Raw genomic sequence first — 18,332 nt, 5'->3', positions numbered from 1 at the left:
AATTGCAAGCCACGTGTAATTGACGACCATTTCGGTTTACTTGTGCTTTTGGTTTTCTGTTTGATACCGGTTATACCAGAATAGAAGAGGAGAGTCCAGGGTTCAGGACAGCTACATCAGCCTGGAATAATCCTGACTGAATAGACACATCTTGTGTGAATTTGATTAAGTCGTGTGATTTCTTTGTATTGATAATACCTCGGTGGGACTAGATAAGGTTACAGTAAAGAGAAGGCAGATAATGCACTCAAATTTTGAAATAATGAGCTCCATAGAGTTACCCAAGGTGGTAGTCTGGAGAAATGTGAAACTGTCAGAAAGGAAGGAATCTCTTATGGATACTTGCAAAAAATGGTTTGTTTTGATGTCTTTGTTGCTATGAGAAAAATGTTATTGGAAAAGTTTGTCACACAGAGCCTTGGTTTAAATAGCCAAGTCCAAAATATCTGACTAATGTAGACAGTCAGCTAAGAGATGTAATAGTAATCCAGCTACTAATCTTCTTCTTATACCAGGCTAAGGTAGGAATGTGTATCTTCAGAACTGATATTTGTAACTGATATGGCCCTTGTGCTTACAGAATGGACTCAATGCTCTGCACCTGGCGGCTAAAGAAGGCCATGTGGGACTGGTACAAGAATTACTGGAAAGAGGGTCGGCTGTGGATTCTGCCACTAAGGTAATTCATGCACGTCTGTAAGTTTATACACAGAAAGTCAAATACATGAGAGAAATTTAGAGAAAAAAAGATTAAAGTACAAAATAAGATAATAATATAAATAATTCACTGATATTTAAAATGTTATTTCTATTATGGCCTGTGAGTTTATGTTCTTTGTTGAAGCTTATTAGTAGTAAATGAAGAGGGAAGGATTATTATTTGTTCAATCTATTTACAGGGGAAGCACTAAAAGGTTTTAGCAATGCCAGATTTGTCATTATTTCCAATGACAGGTCCCCATTATAGAGGTAGTGAATATAGCTCAAAATAGTAATTTTTTAAAATCTGTGAAAAATGGTAATTGACTGTATCATATCCAGAGCCTTTTCACTCAAGGGCACAATGGAAGAAAAACCCCTGCGTGATAAATTGTTTTGCTTTTGGCCTTCTCACAGGCAGCCATGTGCGTATGTCCAAAACATTCAGTCAGTATATTTATTTGTCTATGGGTGGTAAATTTCTTCTGATGGGCCAGATTTGTTGGCTTGAATGATGTCATGTTTGACTCCTAGTGTCTAGGTTGGCTGGCTGTGCCGAGCCTTTGTATTTAGTTACCACCACTGTGTCCCTGTGGCTCTCTTATTTTTAATGATTTCTGATGGACAGGATCTCCATCAATGTTGACACTTGGTCCTCAGCTCAGAGAGCTTCTGGTTGAACTTGTGATTTCCATCATTGATGGAAAAACAGAAGTTCCTTCCTTCAAAAACGTCTTTAAGTCACCTCTCAGTGAAGCTGTTCGTAGAACCACCAGGTTCTACATAAGATTTTGGGGTTTTGTTCTGATTTTATGAACCTTGATTCTTTAATAAAGCCATTTAAATATTGCTCCCAGGATGAAAGATTGGCCTGGAAAAAATACAAGGCTCTTACAAAAGCAGTGATCTACTGCACTGCCACTGTTTTGTGAGGGATTATTTTTATTGTGCAGTGCATCCCTTAAGGTTAATGCCTTTCAAAAATATGTATTTTAATTTTATGCCAATTAGAGAAGAGAAAAAATTATTTATCTTCTGTGTTTAAAAGGCTAGTGTCTGTTACTTACCAGTCAGAAATTCCTTTTGGGTCTTGTACTGGGAAATCTCATTTTACATGGGATGCACAGCTTGAATTTTAGGACTTCTAGATTTCAGCTACCTTCTACAGGACATGATCTCTGGACCTGAATGAAAAAAACTGTTAGCCTGTACTAAACCTTGCCAAAAAGTTTGTCCCATGTCCCAATGCCATTCCATAATTTCATTCAAAAGTTAAGTTAGGATGTTAGTGTTACACCACCACTCGAGAAATCTTCATAGCTGCAACAACTACCAGTTCTATCCCCTGTGATGTTTATGGAGTATCATGGAACTTGTAAGGTAGAATTGTATTCAAAAAATGAATGTTATAAAGAACTGCTAGTTGAAACTATTCCTGAAGAGGGTAATGTCTGTCTTTTTTTTTTTCCCCCTTTGCTATAACAGAAGGGGAATACAGCCCTGCACATTGCATCTTTAGCAGGACAAACTGAAGTTGTCAAAGTTCTGGTTAAGGAAGGAGCCAACATTAATGCACAATCTCAGGTATGATGCTCTTTTTCCTTTTTTCTTCAAAAGTTGTTCACTGAGGTTTTATAAGTTAGATCTGAGATCTTAGTCCAAACATTCAAGCCTGACAAATCAATCAAATTGAGGCTTACATAGCATTCATTGGTAAGTAGAATAAAAGTAAATAACAAGTTGAAGTCATTATTTACTCATTGTGTGATAAAGGAACTTGCATTGGTGTCGACTGAAATATTTTAGAAATTCCTAGTGTGCTTTAATAAATTGTTTCAGAAATTTTTCAAGGTGTAGAAATATTACATCGTATGTTTGAGTTGAATTTGGTGAGCAGTAGTGAAGAAGATAATTTCTTGAAGACTTGATTTATACAATTGCTTTCCATGGTTAATTGTTGGCTAAAAATTTGCAGATAACTTACTCCATGCTTGTGAACTCATTCTTTATGCGATCAGAAAGAATTTAAATCAGAAGTTTGGAATGTGCATTTGGTTTGGGGAAATTCACCTTGTTCTGGCAGGCAAAGCAACTGTAAAAACAGCCCTGTTATTGCTACTGAGGGGAAGCTTGTCTGATCTTCCAGCACGTTCCAGAGAATGTGGTGGTGTTGCAGAGACTGACCGATGGGCGGTTCTTCTCTCCCTGCTTTGGGTGAGGCTGAGGTGGCAGCTGCCTGCCTGCTGTGATTTCAGAGGTGTAACAACATGTGCTAGATTGGCACTGACCAACACTCTGCAGACTAATTAGATGATGGTTTGTTTTCCAAGCTGTCCCTGTCTCCTCTGCCCTATCAAACAGATGCACTATTAGCACCATAGATTAATTGACCAAGTTATCCTAACGCATATTTTAGATACCTATTATTTTCTCTGTTTGGGATTAGGAAGAATTTATCAAATAATTTGATTAATGTTTGTAAATGCTGCCTTAGCTATGAGGAACTGAACAGATGGTATAGATGAGGACTATATATGATAAAGAAACGCATCTTTGTGAGGCATCTAGTCAGCTTGTGACATTCTCAAAGTAAATCATCAAGCTAACTAACAGGGCTCAAATTGTGTCCTAATGCGTCATTCATGGCCACAAATATCATTTTTGCAGTAACGGTGTAAGCTAAGATGATGAGAAAAACAAGTCATGCTTCAGAGATCTATTAATTTCAAATTAAATTTTCCTAGCACTTACTGTCTATAGGCAAGATAATGGCCCTTAGCTTGATCTTGCTGGGATACATGAGCAGAACAAGAAGAAAGTGATCTGATTTAACAGTGCAGCTGGGAACTGCCTTGGTTGAAGAGAGTTTTAGGAAGCATAGGTGGGCCTGTGTGAGATGTCAGTCCTCTTCTGTAGCACATTCCCTGACCATTAGAAACACAGGCAAGTTTGTAAAAGGTTCTGGTTTGTCACAGTCCATCCAAAGTCAAGCTAGCTCCACATCTTGCCCAGACCTGGGAAGCTGGAACTGGAAGGTTTTTTTGCTGTTTGATATTACAAATTTATGATGGACAGTGTAAAGTAAGTAGAGAGCAAGAGATGAACAAATAGGTTTATAAAATGAATAGGTTTGTCTGTACCTTCATTGCATTTTAAGACAGGAGAGAGAAACTGAAAAGATCTTAAAGCTGCTTGACTCCAAGATTTTAAAAAATATTTTCTTTATTATGCTTTTTTTCCCAAAACAACTGCTAAAGAGCTCTCTCAGGACAACTGATGGTCAATTACTCCCCATGCTGTACTTTCATTAATGATAAGAAATGTTGTAATTCCATTGCTAAAAAATTTAGGAAGCTCTTTTTATATAATGACCTAACCAGATGATTTCATACATGTATCAGCCTTTCCATATGTATAAGAAGATAAAGTAATGCCTTTTATTAATGTCTTTGAGCATGGTAAGAAAAACAATTGGAAAAATGGAAGGATCCCTCAGAAAGTCTTCATAAAGGTTTTTCTGTTTGCTGGAAAAATAAATGAAGCTTTCTAAATTAAAAAACCCAAGTAAAAAACAACTACCAGAATCGGAAATCGTTTTCACAGGTATTATTTTATACAATATTCTAGTTTTAAATGCATTTATTGTTAGCTCTGGTTGTTGTGTGTAATGTACACAGACCTGTTAACAGTCATTTGCTACTTGAATTAATTGAATGAATCCAGTGGAGAACATTTTTTCCCCAGTACTGCTCACTAGTTGCTTCCAGACAGGATGAATTCAAACTGCTGTGATACACATGTCCTGGATTTGTGTCACGTTGTCTTAATTGAGCAAGTTCTGTTGACTTGAATGGGAGGGTGAATCCCTAACGCGGGGTGATCCAGCTGTGAGGACGTTTAGGGTCTGTCTTTCTGGCCTGCTGTGCTTTTCCAGAAGAGATGGATAATAGCTGCTTCAAGCAGGAAGAGGTGTTCAGAGGCTCTTGCTGCTGCTGAGGGGATGTTTCCAGTGGAAGGTGTCCCTTTGCAGGGATTGCTGTCATATGGTTTCCTGGTCAAAGCACTGTCATGAATACAACAGTAAATAACTGTACACGGAGAGAGAGGTGCATGACCTAGACCTATCTTCCTTTTGATAAATGTTGAATGCACTTGGGTAATATTTATTGATAATGTTTAGCACTTAGAATAGTATTTGTGTGTGAACATTCACGCACATGTTCCCATGTAGCTAGTAATTTGAATATGAATGAACATATGTTGCCTATATGATGGATGGAAAGAATGTATTTTTTTCAGTCAGGGCTCTGAGCAGACTTCTAAGAATTTGGTTCTAATTCTGATTTGCCAGAGGCTTCCCTTGGAAGATTAAATAAGTAATTTATTTACTCCTTGTGAGTGGAATGAGGATAATGAATGCTGCCTTTCTACTCAAGGTTGCATTGACATGCTGAAGAATCACATATGTCATAGAAAATAAATAAGTTAACAAAACAAAGAGAAGAAAACCAGAAAATTTAAAATTAATGAAGAATAGACTTGATTTATGATAAAAGGTCAAGAAAGATTCAAGCATACCTAACTACAGCTGGTCAAAAAAAACCAAAACTAAGTTATATAGAAAAAGGAAAAGAGAATGACTGAACAGAATATGCTTGATTACTCAGATACTAAGGTTTTTTTGTCAGGAGATATGTCATCGATGAAAAGGTAGAGAGAAAAAAAAATTACATCAGGAAAGAGCTTAATGGAGAAAGTCAGAAATGAAAAGCAATACAAATTAAAGGTAAAATAGAATGAGAAAGTGAGAAATTATGACTGAAATGCTCAGTTTCTCTTTATTATATTTTCTCTCAACTCCCATTTTTTCAAGATAGATGCTGTATTGTTACTTAAATCTTTTAGGAAGAGTTGTTGGTATTGAGGGAATATTACATCCTCTCCCTGTTATTTTTGTTATTTCACACTTTAATTTTTTAGGTGCCTGCTAAACGCCATTTGTTGGTAGTGATTTAATGCCAGTGAAGTTACTCAGGTTGCTCAATAACTTCCTCTTTAAAGAACTTGGTATCTGTCAAGGTCATACTCATTTCCAGTGATGACAATTTGCCATAGTGACAAAACTTATTCACTGATGATGAACTGATAGATGAAAGAGTATTGTCAGTTACACCTTGTTCAATTTATTGTTTTTCCTTTCCTTTTCATCATTAAATTGCATAAAAATACTGGCCTTTATCAAAACTTACCACCAGTGACATCTGTAAGACCACACTCATTTCCTAGTTCCTTGCAACAACAAAATAACAGAATCATCTCAGAAAATGCTATTAAAAACATTGTAGCCGCTGAGATTACAAACCCCATCTGTGCTATCTGAGACTGTTAAGCATTCAGGGCTTTGATTTTATGGATTTTGTTTTTCTATTAGACTGCTTTGCCCTTCAGTTTCATGTTGGCCTTCAGAGCTGTTATTTTGTTCATTTTCCTCTTCTAAAGAGTCTGTTCCTTTTGAGTTAATATGTCATCAATGCTATTTTTAGAAAAGTAATTTCTATTTTGATACAAAGCCTAATTGCTCAGTGATTACTAATTGAAAAACTCCACTTTCACTTGCATGCATATCATTTGAGAGCTGACATCTTCCCTGAGCATGTTTCAGGCAAACGCTGAAATGAGGGCACACCCAGAAATGGCCATAGATCTAGAAGATGCTGGTCCTCTTTTGGCATACATCCACCTAGAATTTGACAAGTGTGCAATTGTTTGGCTCAATTAGAATCACATTTTGCTACAAGTGTTGCTGGAGAAAATATATTTATATATTGAGTATTTATAAAACCTTTGCTTGGTTCACTGCTCATAGTTCAGTGAGTAGATCTGGATATGTGTCATTAAATGAAAAATCAATTTCTGCAATTTCTTTTCTTGATTTGATAATGATATTTGGTCATGTATAGATCTGACCAAGCTGCACTCACTGATAATACAAAATGTTGTCTGGGTCTGGATGGTACAAACTCTTAATACAAAGCGGGTAACAGGTCTACAGGGGTTGGTTCTGGCTATTTCTTTGAACTTTGATTACATTTCCTTGCAGAGCAGAACAAGGCCATCCCATGGAATGATGTATTCTTTTGCAATATGTATTCACTTGTGTGGGTGATCCTCTAGGTACTTCTGAATTTCAGTGGGGAATTCAGAAAAAGTCCATGGCAGGCATCAAAATGTTTCATTTTATGCAGAACCATGGAAGTGGAATTGGCCACTTGCCATTATCACTGCACCACTCTCCTCACACTTTCACTGAGCCCAGTGGCATCTTTCTTTCACAGCTGGATCACTTCTTTACCCCAAACGTATTCTTAGTTGTTGCTTGTGCATTAGAATAGTAATTCTTTCTTGTAATCTTCCTCTCAACGAGTGTCTACTTTTGCAACATATTAGAAATTCTTGTGCCAATTCTTGATCTTTTTTCCCAGGTAGAAGAAACATCACCAGATTTAGTCAGTCCAACGTTTTGTTTTGATAAATTAGCATTTGTCACTGTTGTTTTCTCTTAAAGTCAGATTATATTATCTGACTCATGTATAGGCATCAGAGATGTCTGATAACTGGAATATTAGCCTGTCAAACGTCAGCTACCCTGACTGCAATAATCTTAACAATAACTGAGTCTACCTGTAGACTGACCCTGTGACAATGATCCTGAGCTGTTCTGACCATGCGTACATTATGGAATGGATCTGTCCTGACCTTCCTCCTTTCCAAACAAGGTCAAAAAAGTTAGCCTCATGCAAAGAGTTTCACATCCTAGGATGAGGTGATTTGACAAATGTCAAGTGATGGAGGTACAAAGAGCTGAAAAGTAAAAGACAAAATGAGGAAATACAGTTCATTCCTGTTCATTAACTGTAAGGGAACTATCATATCCTTGAGTCATGTGAGAAAAAAATTATTCTCTTAAATATTAAAATTTCTGCAACTGAGTTTAGAACTCTTCAATATTAAAATTTCTGCAACTGAGTTTAGAATAGAATCTGTTCCCCTGTTAGGTGCTAAGGTTGGGCTTTGACCATTGCTTTGTTTAGGGCCCTCACAAAAGGAGAAGTTACCTTTTAATCATCGGATTATTTAAAGTGACCCAGATACAGAAAGCACGGATTAGATAAATCGGTCCTCCCCCAAGCTGATCTTGTTATTTAAAAGCCCTCCGGTTTCCTTTCCTAGATATCCTGCTCTAAGCTCATTGCAAACACGTTAGCCAAAATACTGCTGTTTAAATTTGCCCCCATTATGGTTACTGCTTCCTATTTCAACACATAGGAGATGCTGTCATGTCTACTAGAGTATTCTTACTGGGACTATTAATCAGATTGAAGCAATCCTTAGAGTAGCACAAAATTTCCAGCCTCAATATGCTTTCCCAAAAAGGAGCAATAAGAGAGCTTGTTGAATGTCCATATTCAGTGTTTACAACAAAAGCAAAAGAAGGATTTAGATGATTCTCTGAGAAGTGATTGGTTTGTCTCTCTCAGGATGCTCTAGGATTGCTCTCCCCCTGGTTTGTAAAGATAATCTTACCTTCAGAATGAAGCATATTTTGCAGAGTCTTTGCTACTCCATTATGACAAAAGGTTTTAATTCCAACTGGCTTTTATGCTTTTATATTAGTATATTTAGAGAGACAGATTTTTAGCTGCTGTATATCAAGAGGAGTCATTTAGCTGCAGTTCATCATTGCTAATGTAATAAAGGATCAGACCTGTTATCTTTTCTCTGGAGGAGGTAAAAAAAGCAAGAAATGCCTTCTGGAAGATGATATGGATTTTGAGAGATGTAAACAAAAGTAATACATTAAGAACAATGAAAGAACAGATAATATGTATTCATCCTGCCTTAAACTAGTCCAAGTTTCAGTTGCCTATCTCTTACAGTGATTATCAGTTAAACAACCCTTATTCCTGATCTTGAAGTATGATCTCGGGCAAATATGGAAGTGGAGTTGAGCATGATGCCTGTGCGTGCAAGACTGAAGCAGTACTTACAGATTGACACAGAATTACAGGATAACAAGAGTGTGAACATAAGATAATGATTGTTAATATCAGCATGTTCATGTGGGACTTCCCTATTTCCCCAGATAATTTATACAGTTAAAAGGAAAAATAATCCTATGAGGATGCCCAGTTTATGGTGTTACCTGCAGAAGTGGCAGCGTGGTGATCTGGAGATACGGGACTAGTTGGCTTTCTCTCAAAAGCTGCTCTGAGGATCGGGACCTCTTAAAGAACAACGGAGGATACTGAATCAGTTTGACATCTGTCTCTGGGGTCCCAATTGCAGCCATAAAATAACTGAACATGTCAGGATCTCAACCAACAAAGACTGAAAACAAACTGGAGATATTTCCAACATATGTCTTAGCCTATTTTGTTAATTTACAGAATCTGTTAAGGGATGAATGCTACGAAGGGATGAATTGTCCAGGCTGAAAGATTTTAATTTAAACAAGTAGTGGATTTTTTTCAGCTAATAATGTCATACATGGCCTCTAATATTTATTTTTAAAATGCATAAACTTTGGGAGCCTGCAATAAACCAGTATACCAGTAAGGGCTCGCCAGACCAACGTATGCCACATTTCACCCCAACTGTAATGACACACTCTGTAAAGATAAGAACCAGGCAGTGGAAGTGTTATCCTCATGTGTGTATGAGAGTGTAGATATAACTGAGTCACAACCAAATAAATACAAACATTTTATTTACAATTTTAGTGCAACACTGTCTTCATTCCAGCCCTCAACCATATACCTAAATTGTTGTTTTCAGTACTGCTTTTTCTTCACCATGTTTGGAAGGCAAACCCCAAATGCTGTTTTGGACGACTGCCCAGAATTCCAGTGTGAGACTCTGCCCTGGCTAAACTTTTGGGCCCTAACCCATACCCAGTGTCAAAGTTATGTTTCCTTGTGCATGACTAATCCATTCTCTTTCCTTCCCATTATTCTTCATTAGCTTAGTTTCTATTACAGGTTCTCTCTTTGTAAAAATGACATTTTCAAGGCACAGAACATCTTGATTTCTGCCTGGCTGTGTTTCAGGCTCTGTTGTTGCTTTGCTGTTCTTGTGGAGAAAATCGTGATATTTGAAGCTGCTAAAATAGAATGTTTGTGCTCTTGAAATTTGGCATCTGAGCTAGGAAGTGTGATTTACAGGAAAATACACTTCCCGAGAGAGGGGTTTTCTTGTAACAGTGAGGCAACAGGTGTCATATACATAGTGCTATAGTTGGAGTTCTGTGTGATCTCTCATGAATGAACTTACCAAGCTCATCACAAAGTCAGGGAACATCATTTATCCATAGGCTTTATAATTGTTGCAGTGGTGTAAGTATAGAGTGAAAACCACTATTTATATTACTAGGGAATCAGTGAGACAGCTGAAGGGGTGGTACTATTTTCAGTGTAGGTTTCTGTGTCAATACATTTTTAAAATTTATATATTACAAATTAGTTTTATGATCTGTCATCTCAAATAAGTAGTCATCTCAAATAAGTCTTTCATCTTTTTGTTTGTTTAACTGTTTGGCCCAACGAAGTAGAGTCACTAGCCTCCCTAAATCAATTTTGGTCTTTTTTCTAAAAGCATTTATCACCTTTACTCTTTACAGACCATGTGGGCCTCAGCATCTGCTGTGTGTAGTGAATATAAGGATTGTCACCTAAATGATTAGCTAACACTTGTTGGGGAATTTTACAGTAGGTCAGAATCTAGTAGCAATCCTGTGCCCTTACAGATGTACATGGAATAATTCTGTGCTCACAAATACTTACACGTAATGTGTGTGTGATCCTTTCTAATAGCACTTTCCAGCTTTGTTATAAAAGGAAATGATACCCCAGGAAAATTAGTATATACTAATATGCTTCTTATTTTGAAACATGGAGAAAGAATCTGGTCAGAAAACATAAGGTGCTTTCATTGATACAGAAATCCACAGTATTTAATTTAGCTGGTTCTTGATGTATCCAAAAGATCTTTTTACTGAATCTCTTTTTCTCATAATGTGGATATAAGATAAAACAAAAATTCCCTCCATGAAGGTGCTGTCAGCATCAGAACAGTGTAGTCAAAGGGGCAGGAGGACAAGAGGGGAACAGGGTGCACTTTCTTCCTCAGTCTTTCAAGGGTTGAGCCAGGTGTGAAGCTGGAACAAATGACTTCTCTGAGAAAAAGGAAATAATCCTGAACTGAATTATGTTTCTCAAAGGTGCAATCTCTCTCTTTTGCACTGGTGTTGGTTCAGAACTTGTCCTTATGGTTGAAGTAGAATCAAACTCCCTGCTAGGGTCCCAGGGAGAACATACAGATGAATATTAAACTATCTACTGAGTATTGCAGTGGAACAGTTTACACAAATAGACTTCTTATGATAAAGCATTTAAGGATAAAATCAAGCAGTGTACAGGTGGTACATGTCACACCTCAGCAGCATTGATCTGAATGCTTGGTAGGCATTACAGTCTCACTGGAGAAAAAAGTGCAGTAGTTTTCCAGGAGTTTAAGTTGTTTCAACTTGTGAAAGCCTGATAAAATACATCAGTTTAAATACAGTTGTTTACTTACACCCCACCCCCTCAACCAAAAAAAACCCTGAAATGCTTTTTTAGTGTGTATAGTATTATAGTTAATATTTAGAGTTCCATTAAACATGTTATTTCTAATCCTCTTTAGTCATAGATGTAATAAAGGGTAGTTTCCCTCTACCCACCTTTGCATTCTCAATTTCTTGTTGCTTAAGCTGTCAGTTGAGTAAGATGGGATCTTGGTTTGAATATTCACAATCTTTCTTTGGAGTAGCCCACTTCCCCTTGACTGTATGGCAAAATGAGACTTCTTAGGCACCTTACATTTGGTAACTTAAATGCTGTGAATTTGCCTTTAGCATATCTTCACAAATTTGACAATTGCATATTTGCTTGAATATAAATATGGATGTAGTAGTCTAAATATTTCTAGGATTTTTTTTTCTTGAAAAAGAGTGTGAATTATATATTTGTTTTATAGAAAATTTATTTTAATGGAAAAGAAAGAGGAATGTGAATATTTGGTTACCGTTCTATAAAACTTCTGGAGTTTGGCGCATGCTAACCAAAAAAAAAAAGAGACTTTAAGAGTAGGTACCTTGATCTATCCTTAATTCACCCTTTTAGGCAGAGAATCTGTCCTGCTAAGATACAATCCTCTTATGAAGAGTTTATTTTTAGACTGACTGAAAATAATGCTCTGAGCAGAATGCACAACAAAGTTCCCAGAATTGTGATATTGTTGATTCTATCAAGATGTGCATTCTGAATTTAGTTTGCAGTGTTGCATTTATTCGTAACTCTCATATTTCATAGGCTAAAATTAATTAACTGCTTGGATTGTTAGAGGATTTTCCACAGAATCACAGAATGGCTGAGGTTGGAAGGCACCTCTGGAGGTCATCTTGACCACCCCGCTGCTCAAGCAGGGTCACCTAGAGCAGGGTGCCCCAAGGTCATGTCCAGGTAGCTTTTGAACATTTCTAAGGATAGAGACTTCTTAACCTCTCTGGGCAACCTGTGTCAGTGTTCAGTCACCCTCACACGAAAAAAAGTGCTTTCTGCTGTTTGGAGGGACCCTCCTGGTGTTTTGATTTGTGCCCAGTGTCTCTGGTCCTTTTCTTCCCTGCATAACATTCTCCTATTCAAGAGAGAATAGGCTTTGCTAGACTGTTTATTTCCTCTCCTGTGGAGATTATTGGAGACTGAGATAAAGGGAAACAGTGAGTGAAGGCAGAGTTACCCTCTTTTAACTGTTAAGGAGAGATGTAGGTGTCACTGATGTAGGCTGATCTGTGGAAAAATGGGGATAACAAGGAGTTGAATTGTATGTCACTGAATAAAGATTTAAATCAGGAACTTGCCCTTCTTGTTGAAGTTGAGCAATATTCTGAAAAGTAGAAAAAATCCTGAAACAGTTATTGAATTTAAAGGCCCCAGCATGATCGTGATCTTACTGTGTAGAATGATATCTTAACACATGACCATAAATCAGAAGATTTTGTAATCTGTATGAGCTGTTTCATGAGTAATCTAAGCTTGTATGGCCCTTGTCTCATTCCTGTCTCATCCTTTGTGTCAATATCTGTTCCTTTTTGGGGCTATCTTAAATTTGAAGCAGAGCAGAAAGAGAAGGAGGCACCGGAAGGAAGGTAGAACCATTTCACAAAAGCTTTTCTTAGGTTGCATTGTGAGGTCCTATGAAGGAAACGCTAGAGTGACCCAAAGGAAACAGAGCTTTTATATGGACAGTATTTTGTGTACAAAATCTTCTCTGAATGTTGCTTGAGAAGCGCAGTTACAGAATTGTAGTAAAGGCTGCAGAAAAAGCCTAACTAATTTGGTCTTAATTTGTGACCTTGAGAAAATAACTTTTCATTTCCTTGATATGAAGCAAAACTGGGGGGAGAATGCTACCAAAGCACCAAACCAAGAACCAAGGCAGTAAGGTGGAGAGGCATAGGAGGCCTGTCTTGGGCAATCTGCTGATTGTGTTGACCTTCTGACTGGTAATTACACTTTGAAGAGTAAGTAGGAATTAATATTTCCTGTATGTAAACAATTACATTAGATGCCAGATGTCTTGTTTTCCTTGGTAATCTCAGTGATCTTCTAATACAGTCTTAAACAGTTCCTGGAGGCCTTTAAAATAAAATAGATAATGTTCATCTGGATTTACATTAGTTATTTAGTCACAGGATGTGTTGCTGACTCTCATATGTCATCTTAAAAGTGGCAAACTGAGGGAAGAGGTACTATCTTCATGGGCAAGCACGGGTAGGCTAGTCATTTGAATGCACTGGCTACTAATCAGAGTTTGGAAGATGTGTGCTTCTGATCATTTGGTACTGCATGCAGAGAAAAGCCTGCCATAAAATAAAGCTCAACCAAGCTATATAACTGTTTGTATGATTTTCTAAATGCTCTAATAATCCCTCTGCTTCTTCGCACTGTGTTCTTCATTAGAGCTTGGGCAAAATTTAATGATACAAATTCTGAGTCATATATAGACTTGCCAATTTGCATTAATAGCTTGAAGAATCATTGAGAGCTACTCATTTTTGCAAATTAGCAAGTAAATCAGTGAATGTAGTAGGAAGAATGGAGTATGAAATATACTCTATTTGTCTAATGTTAATTTCTCATTATAACTTTATATTATAGCAGTAAACATCAAGCAGTATACATTTGTAAGGATAATGAAGTCTGAGTACTCTGTCCTCACTACAAATACTCTGATGAAATCATTGTTTGAAAATGAATGTTATATATCATTACAAAATTAATTTCTATTTTTCAGATGATGCATGAAATCTAAACATACAGACATAACATAATTACACAGCCAGGCTTTCAGAAAAAGCAAAATAAAGTCTATTTCTTCTTTTCCAGGTCTCATTTCTATGTCACTGTATTTTTACTTTAATTCTGGACTGTGTTTATACAGTATGGGATCATAAGTTGAAGGAGAATTTATTGAAATAAAGATTCCCCAGCCCGGGCCCAGTAAACCCCTGTATCCCATTCCACAGGCTAAAACAAAGAGGGGAGAGGTCAGTCTCCTTTGCAGTATATCTATGGAGAATCATTAACCAGAATGTCATTGATTCAGTAGGAGACACTTCGGGGTGGTAAAACAAAAGTCTAGGGAAAACATACTTTCTTCAATTTGCAGACATCTGGACTCTTGAGCTTTGAGATATCTCTAGAAGCAGAACACAGAAACCAAGTATTAGCGTATAGCTCTTTGAAACTAAAAGCTGAGAATCTGGGAAGGGGATTTTAGATTAAGACAAGTAAAGGAGATGAAGGGAAGCATATGCTTTTGTTGTGGGCATTTCCATTTAACTGCAGGACTGGCTGAGAGAGACAGAAACTTGCTGTATAGTCTACAGACAGACAGACACATCGTAGGAACTAGGCAGGCTGGGAGGAGGCCTGGAAGTCCTGGGGTCCAATGAACAAATGAGAAGGGAGAGCTCCAGCAGGGCTAGCAGGTAATTCCACTGGGCAGAACTCGGCTAAGGAGAGCAGTAATATTGGGAATCATAAAATAGGAGTTTTCCGGCCAAGAGTTAGAAGAGTTGGGGTCAGGAACACTGTAATTAGAAGCTCTGAAACCTATTCTTCACGGAGAAGGCAGACTTCACCCTGCCAGCAGAAGGAATTGGGCTTGACCTTGCCAGGGGTAGAAATTCAGGGGAAACTTTTTTAGTGTGTGTTGTATAGGCAGTTTCGCACATAGACCTTTGCATGCTGTTGCAATTTCCAAGAAAATACATACAGTAGTTTTAAACTATAAATAAAGCTTGAAGGGAAAAAAAAAAAAAAAAGGCTATGATTTTATGTGCAAGAATTTCCTTACCCTCACTCGCTGTAGTTTCAGCTACAATTCTAGCACATGAAGAGGATATCCTTGATATAATGGGCACCCTTCTGGATCTCTTTGTGGAAAAGCGTTTAGTACTTCTTGATACTAAATGGTCACAAAGTCATATAAGTATTGTTTATGGTCTGCTAATCCAGGATTTATTGTCCTCATCCTGTTCCAGAACTAGGGGCTTGAGTTGATTAAAAAAAAAAATTCTTCAGAGCTTTTAAGTAAATTGATTTACTCTGGCTAGAAAATTCTCATATTCCCCAATTTATATTAGTCAGTGTGATCTTTGTATTCATCCATGTAATATTCAGTGCTAGAAGGATTTTATAAATGGCACGTATTACCATTTAAAAAACTGCTACATAAGACTTTAATATTAAAATAGTGATGAGGAGAGTGGAAAATTACTATTAGTTATACCTAATAGGTTGCCATTTTGTTTCTCTCTGGAGTGGGAAGGAAAACCGAAACAGTGAGCCAACTCAGTTACCTGCAGTTTTCTCTGTGCTGTTCTGTAGGAGCGCAATCGAAAAGGAACCAGTCTGTTCCTAATTCCTACTGCCAGCTCAGTCCCTGTGCCTGGCAATGCCCTGCCTTCTGCACCTCCCTAGTTACACACTGAACAGCATTCCTTCTTTTTCCTAGTTTGTGCTTCCAGTTTGCTGCCTGGTTTTAGCAGTGATTTGGGAAGAGTGAAGCTGCCCGTCAAAATGCAGTGCAGACTCATGTTGCTGTTAAGAGGCTTTTCTTGATGTCTAACCTGAACTTTCTCTCCCGCAGCTTTAGTAAACTGTGCTTTTCTACTTGTTTTGGTCTTCATGAACATGCAGAGCAAACCTTTACCCTCCTCTTTAAGGACTGTTATCTTGTTTGCCTTCAGTTTTGCCTTTCCAGACAGAATAACACCAATTACTAGTCTTTTCTCAAAGAAAAATAGCTTCCCCAGGGAGATGTATTTTTATGCCAGTGCAGTGGTTGTCTTTATTACAGCAGAATGAGCTCATTGACCAGTGGCCTTCTGATAGACCACTGTGACCTTCAGGTCCTTTTCTGCAGAATTCTTTTCTAACTTGTCATTCCCTGTTTGCAAAGTTTGTTTTTCTTGCAGTAGTGGAGAAACTTATATTTGTCCTTATTAAATTACATTTCCAGCTCTTTTCTTCAGGGTAACAGGAACCTTTCAAATTATGATCCTGTTGTGTGGTGTACTTGCAAACTGTCTTGTTCATGCTGTCTGTAACTGTAATAAGAGCACTCTATTCCATCCTTCAAGTCATTACTGAGAATATTGGATAATACCTGCAAAAACAGGCCCCTGTGCAAAGTCACTCAAAATACACCCCACAATTTTGGCACCGAACTGCTGTTAACTGTTCTCTGGGTGCCATTTTTTAATTATATGTCCCAAAATAGTTGATGGAAGTGCCAGAATATTATGCAAAGCAGTATTAAAAGACTTGCTGCAACATATATGACATACTTAACGTAAATGACACTTATTGCCTGAGCAATCTCCTACATTTGTAAATGCAGAGTGAGGTTGTAAAGACATCAATCCTACAATCAACTGTGTTATCTAGTGACTGAAAAATGAGATTTTCATTTCATTAGGAAATGACTGGAATGCTTCCATAGCAAGTTTGCTAGAAGGAATATTATTGGTTTTCCTGAGACAAGGCTCTGCATTATCAAAGTGTTTGTATTAATTCTGACTGTGTAAATACACAAGCTTATCATTCAAGATAAAAAAAATATTAGAAGATTAGATTAAAAAAAAAAAAAATTAAAAAAATTTGCATGCTTGAGGTCTGGTTTATGGCTTATGTTCTAGCTAAAAGTACCATTCCAAGACAGAAGAACGTTTGCAGAAGTATAGGTGATTGTGTCCTCTTATGTTATGTGATAATCTACAGAATATTAAATAATTTTCTAAGGCATTTTTAACAATCTTAAAAGCTCTTAGAAAAAAGTTATTAATCAGGCAGACAGCTTACTTCCATGACTTTCTTTCATAAGGATTTTGTAGCTACTTAATCACAGTTGTTTGCATTAAAGTATTTTAATGGGAATAAAGGAATTAAGTTTCTAATGAATTTGTCTGTAGTTTAATCAACTTCAGGAGAATTTTTTAAAATTTGTGTATTAACCAGAGCAGATTGTTTTAAGGACTCTAGGACAGTTTAATGAATGTTTGTAGTTAAGTGATAGATGAATTTACTGTATGGTCAGAAATGCAGTTGTTACTTTGCAAGGTTGAGTTCCTTTATGTTTGATTTGCAATGTTTTATGTATTGCAAAATTTTATGTAGTATGTTAAGTCTTTGCCATCTCCACACAGTTTGTCATGAGGTATGGACTTTATGGTCTCCAGGGGATGATGTCTTTGGTTCAGTTAATGTAATAAATGGAAGAAACTCTTGCTTTCTTGTCAGCTTTCATAAAACTTTATTGCCAGCTTTACAGTCCCTGAGCATTATCAACAAGGAATAGCTGTATTAATAATTAGTGTGTCCATTGCTTGCTTAAAGTATGCATCAAAAGAAAATGAGTGTGAAAGCCTGTAGTTTTGTGGGCTTACATGGCATTAAATATTACCATATTAAATTAAAACATACAAAGTTGTTCTACTTACATACTTAAAACATTTCAGTTAAAAAACCAAAAATGCATTTTTAGCTGTGTATTTATTTAGGATTCATTGTTGGTATATTCCACTTCCTCATTACAGTATTTTCTTGTGTGTTCTCCCTAGAATGGCTTTACTCCTTTATATATGGCAGCTCAAGAGAACCACATTGAAGTGGTGAAATATCTCCTGGAGAATGGAGCCAACCAAAGCACAGCTACTGAGGTAAGGGATATTATTCTTTCTTTACACACGCTCTTATTTTCCTTTGCCTTTTTATTCAGATAGCTTAAAATCAGAAGATTTTTGAAATGGAGTATGTTGAGAACACTTTCATTTCAATCAGTTGTATTCACTAATCTTACCCTTTTTTTCCTTACATGCACAGAAGACAAGGGTGAACTGCTCTAGAAGTGGTGAAAAGTCAAGGGATGAAATCCAGCCTGATTCATTTAACAGCAGAATTTCCACTGACTTTATTTTGTGCCCATTTCTTCTATCAGCTTTCTGGAGAATTTTCTGAAAAATGAATGAG

The 18,332-nt window shown here is 37.0% G+C and overlaps 1 protein-coding gene across 17 annotated transcripts in view; it reads left to right on the top strand.

The window, feature by feature from the left end:
- The window catches only part of ANK2 (ankyrin 2), a 253,472-nt gene that overhangs the window by 106,784 nt on the left and 128,356 nt on the right, over nucleotides 1–18,332 (top strand). For all 17 annotated transcript variants that reach the window (XM_074905236.1, XM_074905230.1, XM_074905229.1 and 14 more), the window contains 3 exons: nucleotides 581–679; nucleotides 2,185–2,283; nucleotides 17,924–18,022. In XM_074905236.1, the coding sequence (XP_074761337.1) occupies nucleotides 581–679; nucleotides 2,185–2,283; nucleotides 17,924–18,022 (297 nt within the window). The remainder of the gene's footprint in view (nucleotides 1–580; nucleotides 680–2,184; nucleotides 2,284–17,923; nucleotides 18,023–18,332) is intronic.

Source organism: Athene noctua, chromosome 4 (assembly GCF_965140245.1).
Source record: "Athene noctua chromosome 4, bAthNoc1.hap1.1, whole genome shotgun sequence".
NCBI classification, from domain to species: Eukaryota; Metazoa; Chordata; class Aves; order Strigiformes; family Strigidae; genus Athene; species Athene noctua.
The sequence above is the reverse complement of the archived record's forward strand: the minus strand, read 5'-3'. Positions and strand labels throughout refer to the sequence as shown.